General features: G+C 47.3%; 1 protein-coding gene and 1 non-coding gene across 2 annotated transcripts; one reads left to right on the top strand and one right to left on the bottom strand.

Moving 5' to 3' along the window:
* Positions 1-948: 948 nt before the first annotated feature.
* LOC149363542 (uncharacterized) lies at positions 949-17,638 on the bottom strand. The gene is made up of 11 exons (XM_089568568.1): positions 17,599-17,638; positions 13,390-13,894; positions 12,616-12,798; positions 11,748-11,773; positions 8,362-8,453; positions 7,590-7,681; positions 6,712-6,739; positions 5,367-5,450; positions 4,754-4,797; positions 3,416-3,525; positions 949-1,501 (listed from the first exon to the last, which is right to left on the bottom strand). Exons 1-11 carry the CDS (start codon positions 17,636-17,638, stop codon positions 1,350-1,352), a joined length of 1,356 nt encoding a protein of 451 aa, XP_089424694.1. The 3' UTR covers positions 949-1,349.
* TRNAT-CGU (transfer RNA threonine (anticodon CGU)) lies at positions 9,221-9,293 on the top strand. The gene has a single exon. It is a non-coding gene; the product is annotated as a tRNA-Thr (tRNA).
* Positions 17,639-20,607: the final 2,969 nt, after the last annotated feature.

Genomic DNA, 20,607 nt, shown 5'->3' with positions numbered 1-20,607 from the left:
CCAAAGCCTTTTCGACTCCGTTGCTTGGCCGTCATACGACTGCTTTCTCAATCAGACAATCTGGCCCTTACATTGAAACACATCACCGACGACTACAAGGAGCACCGGCGCTACCTGGCCCCTTGTAGGGGACTGGATCGCGCTGACCAGCGCCTCCTCATCAAAATTCTCACTAACACTGTACTGTGCCCGGCGGTGCTTAAACATTTCAATACATCCTTTGATGGCGCGTGCGTTGTGTGGGGATGTGGCTGACACTTTCCGCACGGTTTGGGCGAGTCAAACAAACTCATCTATCCCCCCCTCCCCCCCAACCCCACCAGAGAGGACTGGGAGGCGGCTCTGCTCGGCTGTCACGACCTAACGACCCTAAAGGCCTAGGTTCAACGGTCGCGGGCGGCGTTGCATGCCAATGGGGCTCCACCTAGTATTGTGAGGGGAAAGGGCCAATAGGGCACTAGCCCAATAAAAGCTCTGTAAAAATAGACGATAAAGGATTTTCACCACCACCACCATGCAGGATTTTTTCTGGCTCTTCAACTTCATTGCTAGGATGACCACGACTGGAAGGCAGCAAAACATGTGCCGTCTGCTAGTCACGAGAGCGCTGGTGCAGAGCGCAGATGAAACGTCACAGCTCCCGTGTCCATTCGCCGGTGGCAGCCGGAGCCTCTGCAAGGCCGTGATGGCGTAATCCCATTTTCGAGGATTCAAGATGCTTGCATGCATCTTAAATGATGCATGATATCAGGGTTATAGGGCAAGAAATAAGTAAACTGACAGTTTTAACTCAACTTTCTTGATCAACATTTCACTTTCCAATGTTGCTAGAGCTTCAAGTTACATCCGCAGAGGTAGTTACCTGCTACAGCATTCACCATACGTAGTAACTTTTGCGGTTGTTTCGATGGCACCGGGGCGATATATATAAAGTGCGACACAGTAAGATTGTGAGACTCCAGGACGGACTTTATTGCACAGTGCGCTCAAACGAGTTATACAAGAAGAAAACAAAGCCGGAAATGTGCTCATGGCGCACAGCTCTAGGCGACAACCTCTTGCAATGGCGGGGTAGCTCAGGTGCGAAACGCCAGAGTGCGCTTTCTACGCCAAAGATATATGGCGTAGGTGTCGCTCTCCCGGCAGCCATAGCCTGCATCCATAGGCTCCCAGTCGTGGCAATGCAGATCAGCCGGCTATCTCGAAAGAGATTCCCACCCTTAAGGGATCGGTTTGGGCTCGGCTAGCAGTAGTGAGTGATGCCTGGCCTCTTAGGGTTGGAAGCTGCGGACTGTGCCTGCCATCGAAAGAAAGGAGCCCGACGCAGAGCGAGGCGCGCCTGCCGGCGTCTATCCGCGGTTCCCGCGTCGCCCGGTGACTTCCGCGTCACGCACAGGCAGCTTGTTCCAGGCGCGGCCGATCAGGTCGTACCTGGCCGCCAGGTGGGGGAAGCGCCTGAACGCCTGGTCCACAACGAACAACTTCAGCAGGATTCCCGTCACTGAAAACGCAGGGCGCGCACAGAGGGTTAAAACAAAGCAAACCTTAAAGGGCCACTGACCAGGGTCCGGACATTTTTGAAAAACAAGCCCACTGCATAGATGAGGCATCGAAGATAACCTCTGCAAAATACTAGAGCCATGCGCGCCCCGAAAAGCTGCGAAAATTCAAATCAAAGCCCGTTCGTTCTTTCCTTCCTTCAAAAACGGGCCCGGCCCACTACTCTGCACCCCGCTGACGTCAAGGGGGGATACTTTCGCTAAAGGCACTCCATTGGTGCATCGTTCTGACTGACGGGAGAAGGTTGGGCGTAGCCTTGGCGTCGCGTCGTCTGCACAAGGCTTTCCGCAGCGCCTTCTGTTCTGGCTCATGCCTACAAACCCGCATGAAGGAACAAAAAAAAAAAAAAACTGCGGAGGGAGCGTGCGGCGACAGCCTTGAACCCTAGCCATAAAAAGTAGAAAAAAATGGTAAAACTGAGGGAGTTGGTTCGCCCCCCCCCCCTCCCCCCCGCCGTGATCACGTCACGAGACGCTCTGCGTGCACGCTCCCTTCTCAGTTTCTTTTCTTCTATGCGAGCCCCCCAAAACAAGGTTTTAATTAGTAGTGCAGCAGAGCCTTTCCCTCGCTCGCCCACTTCACCGCTCCGCACACAAACCGCTTATCTTTCGTGCATCTTGCGTACGCCTTGACTCCAATGAATGACATATGCTTTGGAGCGGAGAAAAGACACAAACACACAGAACACAAACACGCATGGAGAAAAGCAAACGGGCGGTTGCCGGGTCCGCGCTTCGCCGTGTGTTTCGAACACAACCGACTTCCGCCCCTCCGCTCGTGAAACGGTGGGGAGGCCTAAAAGAAAATGAAAAGGTGGCTCGTTAACTGGGAATGACAAACAGATGTATGAAAGGATGCGCTCGCTAACAAGTCTAGGTGGTCGAGCCGATCGCGCCTCTCGATCGCTCAGTGTGCGAAGAAAATGCAAAAACCAAGAAAAGAATTCTATTGAAGGCGGGGCCATGACGTCACCCTGTGACGCACTCCACAGACACCACGCCTCCGGCTTACACCGGAGAAGGAAGGGGTGATTTTGCCTTGCCGAGCCTACTCGACGAGGAGCGGGAGAGAAGAATTTCGAGGAGGGAATGGAAGGAGAGGAGGCTCGCTCAAAGAGAGGTAGAGAGTGTCTGCTGAGCTGGGGTGGTCAGTTGCCCTTTAAGGGCCGTCGGCCCTAAATGCGAGCGCGACCTCCTGCTGCGTTTGAAAGTATTGCCGAAATGCTTACTCAGTGTGGCATAATATGTAAGGTAACTGCACTTCTTGCTTTCGCTAACTGACATTCAGAGCCCCTGGGGAACAATCGGCATCAGAAGTCTAGACTATTGCGACTGTAGTTAATAAAGTATGACGCATAAATCTGCTGTAAAAAGCCTTCATTTTCTTTTCTTGTTTTGCGGTATACTACTATAAAAACGTTTTTTCGATGGGCAAGAGTCGCAACTGTCCAGACCACGTCTGGCTGCTCTCGTAAATAAGCTAACAAATATCTGTAGTCCATGTTGTCTGAATAATACGCATCGGAGAAGACTGTCGATAAGATCTGCTAGTGTAATGGATAAATAAACTCGCAATGCACTTACCACTGCGTATCGAGAGATTCAGTGGCGTCACATTTCAAAGCTGTATACAATGGTAATTTCCTGTGTGGTAGCTGTGTGTTTGCCTCGCGTCACTATGCGGTCACTCGTGACACCCCTGTGTTCGTACTACACAGCGCAGCTGCCCGCAGTCACGCATGTCATGCATCACGTCATTGTACGCGGAAACAGGAAACGTGGCTTTAATACTGGTCACTATGAAACAAATGAGGCAAGGTACAAAAAAGAACGACCCTGCACGCCAAGGTCCTTACCTGCGACCTGCACAGCGGCCTCCTGTCCCTGCCAGAAGGCGAACACCGTCAGTTCCATGAGCGCCAGCATGAAGAAGAACGTGGTGCTGGCGTTCTTCCAAGAGAAAAGGCTGCGCAAAGCACACAGGGAGGTAAGAAAGTGCGCTGAACACCGAAAAAAAGAGCGGTAGGAAACGGCGACCACGAAATGAATTCTTTTAGGACGCAATTGTACGCAGAGGCAAGGGAGAGGGGGTGCCACGAGCCGCTTCTTCAGACTCCGATGCCTAGCTGAGAAACCTACGATGTTTGCTCGTGTCTGACATGGTTGCTACTGTACGCTACAGTGAGGTGCAACTACAGAACGAAGTGGAATTTCTCTACCAAAGGGCACCTTCCAGCCAATGGCATTGGCGATTCTCATGAGCCTGCTAGCGCAAAAATGAAGGAAGTAGCAGATGAGAAGCGATAGTCCTCTCCCTTCATGATTAGAGATCGTCACGCTGTAGTCGGACACAGCTCAAGAACGCAGCGGGTTTTTCCCTTCAAACAATACCCTTCCAGCTAATGGCACTGGATGATTCTCCTTAGCCTGTTGCGCGACAATGCATAGAGCGGCAGATGAAAGAGGGTAGACCCAGTCCCCTCTCTCCATAGCCGGGGATAGTCCCCCGCCTGCATTGTCACGCCGCTCCCTGCATTGTCACGCTAGCAGGCTCATGAGAATCGGCACACGCCATTGATTGGAAGGGGGGTCCTCTGACGGGGAAAAGTCGCTTCGTTATTGAATTGTATTCGACTGTAGCTGTTTAGTGCGCGCGGCACTGAATACGGAGGCGGGGGTGAAGAAACCTTGCAGTTGGATCGTCGAAACCAAGTGGCTATTGTGCGCAGCCAAGGCGGTGTTGAAGGCGGTCAGACATTTCGGGTGATATTATGCGGCATCGACTAACTTACGTGACATGGTGTGTAATAATCTATTTTTTGCCTTACGCAACTGACGAAGAAAGGCGTAGCTACTGAAACAATCAACCTTGCAAACGAGTAAGAATATGCCTATGGTGTCAGCAATTGAACTATTCTCTTTATGGTGCGGGGGGGGGGGGGAATCGATTCCTTGTTAATCCCCTGCCATGCAGCCGCTGAAGCAAGAGAGAAATTCAGGGAAGTATAAAAGGAAATGAACGCATGTGCGCACGGCACAAAGACATGTGAATTGCATTAAATTGTATACTGCATGCGGTCTAAAGAACAGATTGCTTTCGTCGTAGTACGAAAATGATCCGACGAATTTATTACAATGACACCTTGAGTGAAATAAATACTAAATAAATAAATAAATAAAAGTTGTTAGCTTACCTTTCGGCCTTGTCAAAAACAGTCGAGATTTCCTCGAATGTTTTCTGCAATGTGGAACATGAACAAAAATATTAGTGTGAATGAGAAGGAAATGTTAGAGATTGACGCAAAACATAGTAAATACACTGCTTATTTCTTTTGCTGTAAAGCCGTAATGAGATGAGGCAACAAAGAAAGACAGGTGATTTGCCGTGACCTGCACATAAGGCAATAACAGACAATGCGAGTGCTCATGGAGACACCTTCCAGCCATCTTCGATGTTAGGACCGAGACTGGCTCAGGAGCCTTCCTTGAAACATGTTTGGTCCATCGTTCCTGGTTTGCATCCTATTGTAGTAACACCCTGCCCATTCTTACTTTATAAATAGTAGTAGTAGTAGAAACATTTATTGAAAATTCAAAATAAAGACGAGGTCATTTGCTGCTGGTGCTGACGTTATTTCAAGACTCCAATTGTCATGGCTTTCTCTCTTGCATGGGACGCCAGGTTACGCTGGATCGTCAGGTCAGACTTTATGAAGAGGTTTCCTTTCCCCTTTTTTTATCTCACGCCCACTCACTCATACACACTGAAAGAGCTGTGACAAATGAGAAAAAAGACAAACTCCTCACCGAGACTCGCATGTCGAGGTCCAAGACCTTGATGAGGTCATTCGCCGGCTTGAAGAAGCGCCCGGGAAAGGTAGTCTTGCGTGACTGGACGGAGGTTGAAAGAGGAGAGCCAAGGCTATGATTGCATTGTTTGGACAGCTTGATTTTGTCATGTGGGCTCTTAGGAGCTGTGAATTACTTTGCGCAAAGCTGGTGCTGTATGCATGTGGGCTAGGATACAAAATTCTCCGTGGCGGCACACAGTGAAATGATGGAACCTCTAATGAACAGCACAGTGTTAGAAGTTATTGCATGTGGGCATAATTCAATATGGAGCCGAGCAAATGATTGCTAGTAATGAAATAAGGCATCAGCTGTTTTCACACCGCACAGGTAAGCGAAGTCAACGCACTAAATGTTAACCGCAGAGTGACAGGACCACATGATTAGAAAAGAACGCACGACGACAGGGAAAAGAGACGCAAGGGCAGGATCCTGTCGGTTCTCTGCTGTCCATGCATATTTTTGCTCTGTAGTCGGATGCAACTTAAGATCTCTGCAGCTTTTTCCCGTCAAAGAACCCCCCCCCTTCCAGCCACTGGCGTCGGCTGATTCTCGTGCACCTGATGGTGTGACAATGCAGGAGTGGTAGATGAAAGGGGATAATCCCTTCCCTCTGTGATCGGGGACAGACTTCTCTCCATTGTGACGCCGCTCCCTGGCGTTGTCACGCTAGCATGGACATCAGAATCGGCAGGCGCATTGGCTGGAGGAGATCCTTGCGCTGGGAAAAGCCACTGAGTTCTTAAGCTATGTATATCTTATTATTCGATGTATAAACACAAGTGCGCAAGAGCACACGAAAGGAAGCTGCATCCATTTTTTCATGCAGTGAAGAGTGTTGATTGTATTGTTGTTTTACAAATTGAAGTATGTTAGGTCTGCTATGTTCATGCCAACTTTAGAACTGTGACAAGCGCACATTTATGTTGTCACTACCAATGCAGAGCTTTATAAGAACCGAAAGTATCTAGGAGGAAATTGTTCGCTAGATTAGCTCTTTTTCTCTGGGTTGAGTTTGTTTTTGTGTCTGAAGTCTATGAAATAGGAAAATAGTGTTTACTCTGGCGAAGAAGAAATCATAAAATTATGATTAATTTTGACCTGCGACTCCTTAGTGCAGCACGATCCGCTCAAACACGTTTCTCTGATAAAACGCTCAACAAATTAACGTGCTCCAATGACAACTACCACAGCACCACTGAGTTGTCTTTCGCCTCCGAGCACAGAGGCAGAGCGCGAAATCTCGCAATATGCGCTTGTGCGCAAGGGCGAGAAATGTCGGAGGAGAAACGCGAACACTCACCTTAGTCTGGTCGGAAACGACGGGGCTGCTAGAAGTAGAGACAAAGTAACAATGAAAAACAGCTCCACAAACCACGTACAGAAGCTCACAAAAGTGAAGTCATTTTCTATGAAAGAGACAGACCTCGTAGGCAAAGCACAACGAGAGAGATTTAGAAAGAATGTTTTCAGTGCTCATTTCCGTTTATGCCTCGACGTTGATAATCTTTCGAGAATCTAATAGTTGAATTTTAACGTGTAGAAAAACAATACACAGCAGCGTCATACTTGTGTAACCACTTTGGTAGGTTTCAAAAAGAACCATCTGCATTTATTTTCGAAAAATTGCTAATGTACCGTATTCCTAATTTCTGCGCTACCTCCACTACTACAACCAGGAGCAATCATCAACATGATCATTCCAAATTGAACGCTTCCTAAAATATTAGTCTTTCCAGAGCGCAGTAGAGAAACGGAAGGACTGTGGCCTTTGTGGAAATGCACCTCACACGCGAGCAGTGTTACAAGGATCCGTCTATGAAGACTAAATCAACGCCTAGGAGAGTTTATCGGCTGACAACTCAGATCTTGACTGCAAGGATGTAAAAACGCTCAGCTATTGTTCACACACCTACGGGTTGTCCTGTCCCCTTTGTACAGGTAGACGAAGTGCTTAAGAGTCCAAGACCACATTCGCAGTGCCTTGGAAGAAAAACGCATAAATAAGAGCTCTGCTCACTATCAATCGAGAGAAGCGAAAGGATATCTGCGCATCGGGACCATGGCCAAGACGTCATAGGTACGACACCAGAGGCCTAAACGAAAGCGCTCAAGTGGTGAGCGTTGTAGGATGCGACTCCTCGGGACAGTGTTTTCGTAACTGTTCACTGCGTCACTTACCCCCAACCGAAGAGCTGTGCAATGAGGTAGGCGACAGCCGGGGCGAGCAGCAGCTGCAGAAGGCATCCCGCCCAGGTCGCGAACAACAACACCTGGGGAAGGCGGAGAGATGAGGAAACATTCAAGTATCTCTGTGAGTTAGCTGCCAGTGAAGAGGAAGCTACAGGGGAGGAGCGTTCGCGACTCTCACTCCGGCAAATAGTGCAACTGAAGCACACTGCGGACGTTTCCCCCTGCGCGGTTGTGTCGCACTGTCTGGTATAACAGATGCCACTATGGAAGCTTCTTCATTGACATGACTCTTTAAATGTGGAATTTAGCAGCTGTCCTACAAATGTGTTAAACAGCAAGTATGACCAATATACTGTGCTCTAAGAGATTTGATTTATTGGGTTTAACGTCCCAAAGCGACTCAGGCTATGAGGGACGCCGTAGTGAAGGGCTCCGGAAATTTCGACCACCTGCGGTTCTTTAACGTGCACTCACATCGCACAGTACACGGGCCTCTAGACTTTCGCCTCGATAAACTGTTTAACGCTATATTTCACTGCGCAGGAAAACAGTGAGTTTCGGCGTCGTTGCTTTCGCTCAGTCGCCAGCATTTTCTGGGCTGTGTAGAGAACGAGCACAGCCCAGTGCCCAATATGGGGGCGCCCATCGACCTCCTTTTGAAAAGGTTTATAATGCAAGCAAGGTGTTGCTACAGAGATTCTAAATGCGGACTTAGATTCGACAAGGAGGCGTGCGTAGCACACAGGGACAGTCCACTCACCGTGAGCAGCAGGGCAGTGCGCAAGGGGCTCTTCCAGCTGACCAGCTTGAGGTACTCGTGGTGCACGTCCTTGAGCCAATCGTCGAAGCGTTCTGTGGACGCACACAGAGGCGGAGGGCGCACAGTTCAGAAGATGCCATGGTTAAAAAATTCAGGGGGGCACTTTGTTGTCCTAAAGTGCGGTGAGGCGAAAGCCTTAAGCACGGTGTTGCTGCTTGTGTCACTGATGTGTGGTTAAGATGTTAAGCTTGCAAACTTGCAAACTACTCCAAAATTTCAGTACACGAAGAAATAAGAAAAAAAGAGAGAGAAAGACGAATGGAGAGGCAGGACAACAAGGAATGGAGAGGCAGGAGGCAATGCCCAATATACTACCCTACGCGTAGTAAGGGGCACGGAGGGAAAGATAGAAAGGGGAGAGAGGAAAGAGCGATCACTTCACTATTGCGAGGAAGCTGTCTGGCTTGCCGGGGGTCACGGTCTGCCTCTGCGTGATTTGCTGCTTTGTTTATATATATATATATATATATATATATATATATATATATATATATATATATATATATATATATATATATATATATATATATAATTAGGCAAACAAGAGAAGGCTAAGCTTAATCGCTAAGCTTATTGCTTAGCGAGGGCCTCGGTTCTGGCAGCCTTGCCGCCATAGGAAGCATAAGATGGTTCTCACACAGCTTCCACCCTCGTCGTTCGATGACGTTCCACGTCAAACCAGCGGTAACTCAGTACGCACTGCGTCCGCCGCTTATGAACCTGGGTGGCGCTAATGAACACCATGAAGGTTAAGCCACTTGTAAACATAAATACCCCGAAAGCAGACGATTTGACAGCCGCCGCCGTGGCTCAGTTGGTAGAGCACTGGACGCGTAATTCGGAGGTCGTGGGTTCGGTTCCCACCGGCGGCATGTGGTGGTTTTTTCTTCTGCTTTTCTGCTCAATTAGCTTTAAGCGATAACATATTCAGTAATATTCTAAATGGATCAACACCGCAAAATAAATAAATTGAAATCCCCTCTTTCTGTTGGCTTCTGTGGCTGTTGGATTCTCTCATACTTGTAACGAGCCCCTCATTCCCATATATATATATATATAGCGAAGTATACGCTTCGTTAAAGGAAACATTTATTCTACTCGACGTTTCGATCGGAAGACCGATTCCAATGAACGAAGCTCAAACACGTGAACTTCCATGGAGGGGTGCGGGGAATGCCGGGAAGACGAAGTTTTCATATTAGGCTTAGGCATTGCTGGGCATGAAAGTGTATTCTGCCTTAAGAAGATCGGTCTTCCGATCGAAACGTCGAGTAGAATAAATGTTTCCTTTAACGAAGCGTGTATTGCTATATACTCTTGTAAGCAGTCAAGTACTCCATGCTTTCGCAGCCTAGTAGGAAAACCTTTATATATATATATATATATATATATATATATATATATATATATATATATATATATATATATATATATATATATATATATATATATATATATATATATATATATATATAGATATAAAGGTTTTCCTACTGGACGCCGCCGGGCTTCGCTGCCGATGAGCGAAGTAATGCACACACACACACACATACACACACATACACATATATATATATATATATATATATATATATATATATATATATATATACATATATATATATGCATTATGTCGCGCTCATCGGCAGCGAAGCCCGGAGGCGTCCAGCAGGAAAACGTCAATGACGTCACCATTGTATCGCACGACGTCAGCAGCAGACCATAACACAGCGACTTTTAGTAGAGAGAAATGAGAAAAATAAACTTTCTTTCAAAGCGTCGGGGAATGGAACCAAGCACTTTCAGACTGCGAGGCGAGCACGCAACTCACATGCGAGAAACCTGCGGCGCTCATTCTTCCTGAGCAGGTGAGTCATTAGAAAGGAAGGAATGTCTTAATGGCGATGAAACAATGCTTCGGCATTCAAAGCACGGAAGAAGCCTTTAGCGTCCTCCGTGGAGGACCTGACGGCATACTAACGGCAGCGGCAGCCAGCGACTGACGTACCCTTAAAGCTAAATATGCCAAAAGCTGTTCCCCACTTCTATGCTTTTTTATTTACTTTTTATTTGTCCTGTTGTTCACGCATCTCCTGCGTTAAACGGCTTCCCGCATTATTCCAATGAACGAAGCTCAAACACGTGAACTTCCATGGAGGGGTGCGGGGAATGCCGGGAAGACGAAGTTTTCATATTAGGCTTAGGAATTGCTGGGCATGAAAGTGAATTCTGCCTTAATAATACGCCTTCTCCCGGCAAACCTCGAAGAAATACTGCGACACTGACGATACCAGCCCAACACTTTTGTTAAATTTATTGAAGAAGTGAAAAGCGCACGAATATTATAATGTAATCTGCGTGCATGCAGAGGAGAGGTGTACCTGCAGATATCGAGGCACAGTCTACGTTTTCGGCCTAATTCAAATCAAGCCAAATAAGAAACCTCGCCTTCCCGGCATTCCAGCTATGGATGAAACTCGCATAGACGGTGGCGCCAACTTTTTGCCTCTAGGTGATATTGAGAAAGTCTATGCTTTGAGAGTGCTGCTCACGACGCTTCTTCTGTCTTTCCTTTGGTCCCAGTAAAAACTCGCCCTGTTCCTTCTATGCGTAGCATATTGCAATCACTCAGTTCAGCCCTTGGGCGCGGCCGGAAAGCCACCAAACCACGTGAAAAAATAACAAAGAAAGAAAAAAGAAAGAAAACAAAAAAAAGACGCCTGAGCATGGTGGCGGGTGCCACCGCACCGTTTCAAAGGGGGCGCTCCTATCCCTCCATCCATCCATCCATACGTCACGGAGGAAAAGCTGCTGAGAAAATGGAGGGCCGCCTCGCGAAAAAAGACCGCGCAATATGCAACGCATTCTTGGCTTAACCAAGCTAAGCCTGGGCATCATTTTTTTTTTAAGATAAGTTCAGAGATAGAAAGGAAGAGGGAAGGCAGGGATGGTAACCAGAAGAGTGTTCTGGTTGGCTACCCTGCACAGGGGAAGAGGGATGAGGGGACTGAAAAGCGGAAAATGAGAGGGGTGGAGGGGGCACTGTCACGACTGGTCCCTCAAGCCAGTCGGTCTCAGGAAACTGAACAAAGCCTTTTAGGCCTTTAAGACAATCGATTGTCGCGACCCCAGAACCTTATCTCTGTTAAAGGGCGAGGATCGGGGCGGTCCAAGGTTTCTTTCTGAAATGGCCACATACGGCCGTGTTCGTCCAGTAGCCGCAGTAACGCAGCTCGCTTCTGCCAGCAGTGTCGGAGTACGTTCTGTCTGACACTTACGAAATACGAGGGACGCATAGTAGAGCAGAAAGTCGATGTAATACGTACCATACTTGAACAGCGTGTCCCGGACACTGAAACGGAAAATGAAAGAGCGAGAGAAATACCGGGTCAGGCGAGAACATACACTAACTGCCGTTATTATTAAACAACTAACGTGGCAAACTTGTATTTTCTTGCAGCTTTGCCTGTGGTAGCTATTGATCCTTGTGGCGTGTCTGTGCTACTGTATTAGCATCAACAACCCCGTCAATAACCTGCTTTGGCTCATCTTGGCCTTATTGATCAGCGGGTGCAGTCATGCCCAGCAGTTCTGAATAAAAGTGACGAAAGACAACAGTCACCGAAACAAAGGAGCATAGGGGACGTATATTTTTTAAATTTTCGTAGTTTTTATCAATGGGAGGTCAATTAAAGCAGCAGAAAAAAACAACAACCCCATCGAGAAAAGCAAAAGATTTTGCTACACATCGGAGAAATGGACTCTTAACCTTATATATTTATATCCCGGTATCTTACAGTGCTCTTACAGTCTCGTATCTTTGAGAAACAAGCCGTGAACAAAGATTTAGAATTGACATCGATCATGTTACCAATAGGTGCGGACTTGTGCGTGCGGGATTGTGCGCGGGTCGCATCTCGTTCTCAACCACTTTCTTGTGTTTATTCCTTCTTTTCTCTTTGCATTTTATCTTCCACTTTTCTGCTGGGACACCTTCCCGGCGTCTACACGTTACGAAGCGGCTGAGAATTGGCAAGCAAACGATCAACAAAAAGAAAAATTGCCAACCCGGACACCTCCAGGGCGAATAGCACAAACAACCACGCCCAGCTATACAGAATTATCGGCGGCTAGCGGGACGGTGACATGGAGATGTTCCTCAAGAGGTGTCGTTTGAAGAAGAGAATAACTCACTATTTATAGGAGAACGGAGGGTCAGGCTCGACCACGCGCCTGTCCTCAAGCTCGCTGCGGGTCTGCGACTCCCTGGGATTCCAGAGCCGCCGTTGGCCGGTGGGTTCCGGTGTCATCCCTTCACCGGCAAAGGTGGGGCCAATGAGCTGTGCGTGCATCGGCGGCTGCTGCGATGATCGTCGCCTGCGAACACCGTTCACGTGAAGGAGGTGCGGCAAAGGTCGTTCGGAAATCACTGCGAGGGTCTCTGCAACTTAATCACAGGACGTACTCTTACTTGCGCTCCTAAAAAAGCAAAATTTGTGTTCCATCATGCAGCTTCGACACCTTCAGTTGGCCATCACAATGTGTTCTTTTATTTGCAGCAAGCAGCGGGGGGAGGGGGGGGGGACATTAAAAATTCAGCGAAAGGGCATAGACAATGATTGGATGTATCTGCGTGCGAAAATCAAAGCGGTTGATTTTAAGCAAGTGAAATGGAAATGAACATTATAGATGTGAGAATGAAAAGAACCAAGTGTACGCGAGATCTGATGGGCACCAAACTGAGGGTCCAGCATTCCGCGCCTACACAGTTGCCTTGAATTCAACTGTTGGAAGAGCCATAACAGATAGTCACAGTGCCCAGGGCGAAGTGTTAACATTACCCAGAAAGTAATAATGACTACAACGACTTTGTCGACACGCACCACGCGACCGTGAGCATTCCCACGTCCCCTTCAAGCTTGTTATCGCTATCGCTGTAGTTGCACAAGTTTATCAATAGCGTCGCACCTTGCCAGAAAGGCCTCTCGCATACAGGTCACCCACGCAGCCACGGAGCGCCGTACACGCCGGGTCGGCTCTGGGTTCTCAGGGCATTCAACACCGACGACCTGTTCCTCGGAGCAGTCTGCAGAGGGTGAGGGATCGTCCAGACTCTCGCCAGAGACATTGGGCGCCTCTAACACAGCGTCTGGCGTAGAGGCTTCTTCGGTGTCCGCAGTCTGTTTGAGTTGCTCCCCAGTCTGCATTTGTTTCTCCTGGGCCTGCTTGAGTTTCTTCCCGGTCTGGTCCAGTTGCTTCTTAGTCTGCTTGAGTTGCTTCTTAGTCTGCTTGCGTTGCTGCACAGAGTGCTTGAGTTGTTCCTTAGTCTGTGTGGCTCGCTCCTCGGTCTGCGCGAGTTGCTCCTCGGTCTGCTTGCGTTGCTCTTCGGCCTTCTTGAGTTGCTGCTGAACAGAGAATACATAGTGAGTGGTGAGAATGTCGCACAAATTGCAGTAGTCGTAACTTTCACGGGCTGTAAGAGGCGCCAGTAAAAATTCAACCAGGCTGCTCGAAGGATGGTCAGAAAGCCACGCTAACCGTGTGCAGTATTGCGCTGCTCGATGCCGCATTAATATGAATGTCATATACTCGCCCTGTTGTGTGCTGTGGCGTGAGAACATCCACGATAACATTTGTCAATGCATATAAGATGCCCTTCGTTTTAGGGAAAAACTTGGATGTAGCCGATGTTTGCATGCGGAAAAGACTTCTTCAAAAATTGGATTGAACGTACCTTCTACCCGAAAATGCACTTTCCAGTGTCCCGCATTTCGTTAGTGTGCAACGCTGAATACACAACACATAAGTTAGCTGATGTCTTGCACTTATTCACGGGTGGACCTCACAGTTAAAGGAGTGTAGACACCTAAATTGGGTGGCTTCAGCGTTTTGATTCTCTATGCTGAAACCAGCCTTCCTCAAGAGCCGTAATGACAACGAATTTTTATGCCTCACGTGACCTATACCACACTTCGACCTCACAGCCATCGTTAAATTGTTGAAACCGAAAAAGCAAAACAGTATAATAATGTATAATAATTCTTTCCGCATCATTACAAAGAAGAAAACACGTACCCAAATGTTAGGTGACTATGCTCCTTTAACTGCTCGTCATAATAATATTTCATTTAATTTCTAGTGCGAAAACACTATGTACTATGTTACCATCAGATTAGTTAAAGCTGATTTAAACACAGAATGGTCACATATTTCGACGACCGAGAGTGAAGCTTGACCTTAAGAATGATCTTGTCCCATGCAGAGATAAAATAAATAAATATTGCCGCGAATGGGTGTAAAACCCGTGACGGCGTGGACAGCTGAGCTCCATTGGCCACATAGAGTTTCTTACTATTACTATAGTGCCTAGAATATACTGGCTAGTGTGACGACCGCCAGCGCTGCGCTATCGGAGAGGGTGGCGCCGTTTGCAATGAATGCCACCGACGGCGACAGAGGGCGCTGCTTATCGGGAGGGTGCTGCCGCAGCAGACGACGCGGTCAGCGCGCCTTTCTTGCTTCGGAAGGCAGCAAGCGGTTGGTCTACACGTGCGTGATTTAACCCGCTTGTGCACGTCTTTTCTGTTCAGCGAGGTACAGCGTTTGTTGTTCTGCGTAGGTCCTCGCACATGCGAGCCATTCCGTACTCCTAGCAATTTCGTTCGGATTGCATCGGGGTTCTGTGCGAGCGTTGTGTGCGATCGTGTATCCGTGCGTGTGTGTTCACCGTGTCGTTTACACTGTTGTCAATTCATGGAGTGAGCCCTGGATTGTTGTTTTCCCTTGCCTGTCTATAAACGCCACAGAAAGATGTCGAAGCCAAAGCGGCAGGGCAAGGAAAAGACTTGCTTTGTGCCGCTGTGCAAAAGCGGTTACCGCTCGAACAAAGAGCGCGTTTCTATGTTTACTGCACCATCCACGGCTTGCAGAATGGGAGAGAAACATCAAAAGAAAAGACAGAAGATTGACGCCAACTGCTGTGGTTTGCGAGAAACATTCTGAGAACACTTATCGAGCGCACGTTCAGTGTCACCGTAAACGGCGTTACCAGTGAGCTCCACCGCGGTAAACCGCGTTTGAAACCCGACGCCGTACCTACAATATTTACGGATTATCCGAAACACCTTGTGCCTAAAGCGCCAGCAAAGAGAAAAAATAGAAATTTGTGCGAGCAAGAGCCTCCAGCAAATTTAAGCGCCAGAGGCGGGCCCCGTCGGAAGCCTCCGAGTTGTGTTTAGCTGTTGAGAGTGGCGAATTAGAGATGTGGAGGCCTGAAAAAACGCTGCAATTTTGGAAAAAAGAACGTTTTTTTTTTTCGTTTTTTTTCAGACGAGAAGTGGAAACATCCAAAATTGTTCATAATTAAAACTGCGCGAACAAAACAAGGACACGAGCAAGAAAACAGAAACAGAATGATTCAAACCAACTAGCCCGCCAGAAGTTACATCCCAAATTTCACAATGCAATTTCAATGTTTTATGATTGCTTGCTTTTAGTTGAGGCTTTTGTTTTTGCTTTGAAAACCAATACAGCGTGCATCGTTGAACGATTGCAGAGGAGTTGTCATCGCCGGTGCCAGGTAGTGCTTTTAAAACGTTCGTGCTGCGAGTACGCGGTTTGAAGGCCAGGTCACATATAAGATCCAGGCTTGGCTTAAAAACACACTAATACTTGAACTCACGGCTGAAGTAGAACAATATGGCTGCAAATTCTACAGCGCTACACACACGGCATAAATAACATAGGCTGCTGTGCACGTAAGCGGTTTTAGCCAAATACAAGCCTAGCTTCTTGATTTCCAACGTAGCAGAGTACAGGACATCCGCAGGAATTTGGTCCAGGACAGAGGTCTGGGACTCAGCGAAGCACGTGGCCCCATCTGCCTGGTGGCAAGGCCTTTGCACCAACCAGCCGCTAACTCGTCAGGCTTGCCGTCTGCTGCAGATACCACCATCATCCGCCAGCTGCGAACGGAACTGGTCACGTTTCGGAAACGTCCATAAAAGGATTTGCAACAGGCTTTGAGGGGAACGCGTTCGAAAGCTTGTGTATGTGCAGTCGAACCTGCTGTGGACACAGCTTCAATCCATGCTGCTGCGCGTAGTGCCGCATCCAGCGACAGTGACTCTGAGTCCGATATGGAGTGACTTATAGATCAGTTTTCATGTTCCTTTTCTTGGTTCAATAGCACAAGAAGTTCGTTCCACAAATATGATATTTATATCTCCATATTCGACTGAAGTGCAAATCATTATTTATCTTCTCGGTGCAACAGATCAAGAAGTTCGTTTCACAATATGACATCTATAACTGCATATTCGACTGAAAACCGGAGCATTATTATTGATCGTTGTGCTGTTGCAAATAAATCTGTTTTTTGTCATGTTTTGCAAAATTTCCGATATTTCATGAAAAAAACCTTGAAAAAAACGGTTTTTTTCACGCCATTCAAAATTTCTTGAAATTTTACATCTGTATGCCGAATCGATGGACGCGGAAGGACCTTGTGCCGACAACGGAGCTCCTGTGATTGAAAAGTGCTCCACACGTTTTGGTCGTGAAGCAGCTAGCAAGCGCCGGTGGATCGCAAAATGATGGTGCACAGAGACCGTCAATTATCAAAAGTTGCTCAAACTGCAAAAGTTGCTTCAACAGCGCCGCTGCCAGTAAATGCTCCCAGTCACCATGCAATTCTGCCATTTCCCTGCGTTTGTTGTTCCTTGTAAATAAAAACGAGTGTTGCGCAACTTTGCTGCCTGCGTTGTTCACATACACAAGATATGAATAAAACAATGTGTTTACTTGTCAGCAAACGTAGAGTACACAGAACGCATAAATGCAAGTCAATATAACTGCAGCATTTCAAGTTGTTTTTGTATCAAAAAAGAGACCATTATGCAATCGTCGCTAGAATACAAATCCCGTGTTTCCTTTGTGAGCACGGATGTTTGAAGCTCGGTTGCGCGCCGAACTTCGTACAAGCTTTCGCAAGATACAACCGTTTAATACTTCGCCTCTTGTCAAATACTCAAAACAAACCCTGAAACTTGTAGTCAGATGCATCCGTGACAGCTGAAAGCTGTGTTCTGTTACACCTTAATGAAAGCAAAAAATTGAGCAGGCCCCTTGCAGCAGTTGCAGAGCGAGCGCGTTAGGAGCGCGGCGGCCCGCACCCACCCGCTCTGCAGCGCTCCTCGCGGCGGCCGCCGGCATTCATCGCTCCCGGTGCCACCCGGGAAGCCGCGGTCGACACACTAGCCAGTATATTCTAGGCACTATACTATTACCTAGAGGGAAAGCTGGCAAGCCGTCTATGGGAGCTTGCATAGAGACCCCACGTGACCACCTCAGCCACCATGGGCGCTCAAAGCATCATGGGGCGGTGAGCTACTTGTTGCAGAACTGTAACTTTTGGCCAAAAAATAATAAAAAAACAAAGCTGTTTGATAGCTACAAACGTCCTAACATTCAATATCTTGTGTAATGATTGCAACAAACGAGCAGAAAAGCATTTAAGTGCAAAGTTTGCCTAAAATAAGAAATGACTAGCTTTCCTATTGGCCAAGTGATGAACACTAAAAAAACTAATATTTCGTAATTAACAGGCGCACTTTTAAAAGTAAATATGTTTTCAAAAAAAATGTTGTTGTTTAGATACTTTAAGAGGTTTTTTAATGGCATTTCGGAAGAGTAAAACCTTTTATTGGCGTCGTGTGTCGTCGCGTCTTCACTACTATGACTTTTGCACACTGCGTTCGTGGGAAAGTCGTCTGCGCACACACGAACTACGTTTTCGGAATGAAACGCCTTAGTACTGCCACTCTGCGTTCCCGAAAAACTACGACTGTTCCGCAACAAGTAGCTCACCGCCCCATGATGCTTTGAGCGTCCATGTTGGCTGAAGTGCAGCGCCGCCAGCTTTCCCTCTAGGTAGTAGTAAGAAACTCTATGATTGGCCACTAGACGATAGTGCTACGCTGTCGCCGCAGTCGATCACGCCTCGACTTCATCCACTTTCATCTGCGGCGCGAACATATGAGATCAGAGCTTAACCTGAGCCTAATATCGCCGCCAGACGTGCCGACGAACCAGCAATGCAAAACCATGAGCCAACCAGGCTAAACACATGCGTGTTTAGCCTGTTTAGCATCCGTGTAGCCAACCAGGCTAGATTTGTGTTTTTATTTATTTAATGTTGAATTTTTTACAAATTTCATTTCTTTGTATACTTTTTATTTGGCACTGTGCAAAGGTAGACTTGCAAATGCACATAAAGATTGAAATACGCAGCTTGATACGATGTGTACACAAGGAGTGATCGATTTCATCAAAAAAGTTTGCACCTAATGTGTTTCAAGTCTGCTAATCATGCTCATGAACAGGGGTCAGGCAATCAACGGCTCCTGCTATGACGTGATTGGTTTAGGTTACTAAATGAAAAGCTTTACGACTGGCTACGGAGTCATATAGCTCGGCCGCACTGCTCTGTACATTAATAAAATCTATGAACAAAAACCATTGTCAAAAATGTGATCTGAGTGCAAGCACTTAGATTTTGGTGAAAGGAGCGCAAAAAGTTAAGGGGTAGGGGGGGAGGCAACCACCCTCCATGCCCCCCCCCCCCCCCCCCCCCCCCCCCCCCATGTTCGGGGTCACTTATGTATTGCGAGGTAAATGCTGCATGCAGTGAAGCGGAAATGGTTTTAATATTTTACGTAAAAACGAAAACGTGGCCGCAGTTAAGCTATGGTTCGCCGCCGTCAATGAATTTTTGTCGCCTGCTCCTTACGAAGCACCTGATTACGCTTGTGGTTGAGCAGCTTATCGCTGTAAAAGCGCGTATACGTTAAAGCCTGTCTCTTGACGGCAGTAGCGACTCAGTCACCTTCCGTTCCAGCAGGAGAGGTGAAAAGGCCCATTTTATTGACTGGACAGCGGCGATTTGTCAAGCAGTACATCTTGCTGCGTTAGGTGACTCTTTTCCCAAGAAACGCCTGTGGAGTCGCTCCATGGGGCTCCGAAGATGGCCGATAACAAAGGTAGTGGATCCTCTTTTCGGTAAAAAAGCTATCGGATGCTTATTGTACCCCGATAATGCTCAATGCGTCATTATCCCGGCATGTCTTCGCCGTTTTGCCCTAACAGACTGTTCGTGCTTTTTCCATGTATATCTGCCCTTCGTTTAAGCATATCCCGAAATATTTGTATTCGGGCACTCTGAGTAATTCATGGCCTTCTATTGCAAGCACCTGATCAATTGTACCGTTGAAAACCATCACACCCGACGTAGTTGCGATAAAATTGAAACCTATAGCGTCTCAGTCGTCTGCACAACAATTAACCAGTTTGCAGATCTTCCTAACAGTACAATGCCGTCCGCATACATGAAACCCGGCAGCCGGTGCTCAACGACCTTTAAGCCTAATCTGTACGACAGATTATAACCTAGATTACTGCCTTGTAGCCTTGTTGAGAAGGACAACCTTGACTTAATCCTTTGTGTACCTCCACAGTTGCACTTTTTATCCCTTCCCCAAGTAATTTCAACTTTATTATCTCGGTATATTTCCTATAGAAAATCAGTTACCTCATGACCGATACCTTCATCTTTTAATATGTTCCACAGGATTTGCCTGCTTAGTTTGTCGCCTGGACTGCTCATGCCAGGAAGGCTAAATAGAGAGGTCTATTTCCCGTCTAAGCTATTTCTATGCACTGGGTAAGCGCGAATCATCTGATCGCCTACTCCTTCTCAACCCGTTATGCAACACTGCTGTCATCTACTGGAGAAAAGCGAAACAGGTGGAACGTCACCATATTGGAGGATCACTACAGCCACTTCCTACGCTCTGGCCTCAAGCATGTTCTTGTCGGAAAACCCTCTTTCCAGGCAACTGAGGCGGTAAAAATAAGTGATGAGTGGTCAGCTGACCTATCCATGCCGTCCAAATTTCCAAGTTACCTTGCTGAGGAGAAATAGAAATGCGCTCGAATCAAGCGCCCTACCTTTTTTCTCCCTGGACGAATGCACAGAGCAATACCGGGTGTTTTTTTCTAGAAGGATCAAAATTTTTAAAGAATGGTAAATTCCTTTTGATTTGTTTTAACCCTGGGGCTTTACTGAGGGCTACGGCGGATGCCTGGTAAGAAGCAAACTACTTTAATTAGTTTGCTGATTAACGGAAT

This window comes from Amblyomma mixtum, chromosome 2, assembly GCF_055824585.1.
Source record: "Amblyomma mixtum isolate Tamu chromosome 2, ASM5582458v1, whole genome shotgun sequence".
NCBI lineage: Eukaryota > Metazoa > Arthropoda > Arachnida > Ixodida > Ixodidae > Amblyomma > Amblyomma mixtum.
This window is presented reverse-complemented; position numbering and strand designations above follow the sequence as displayed.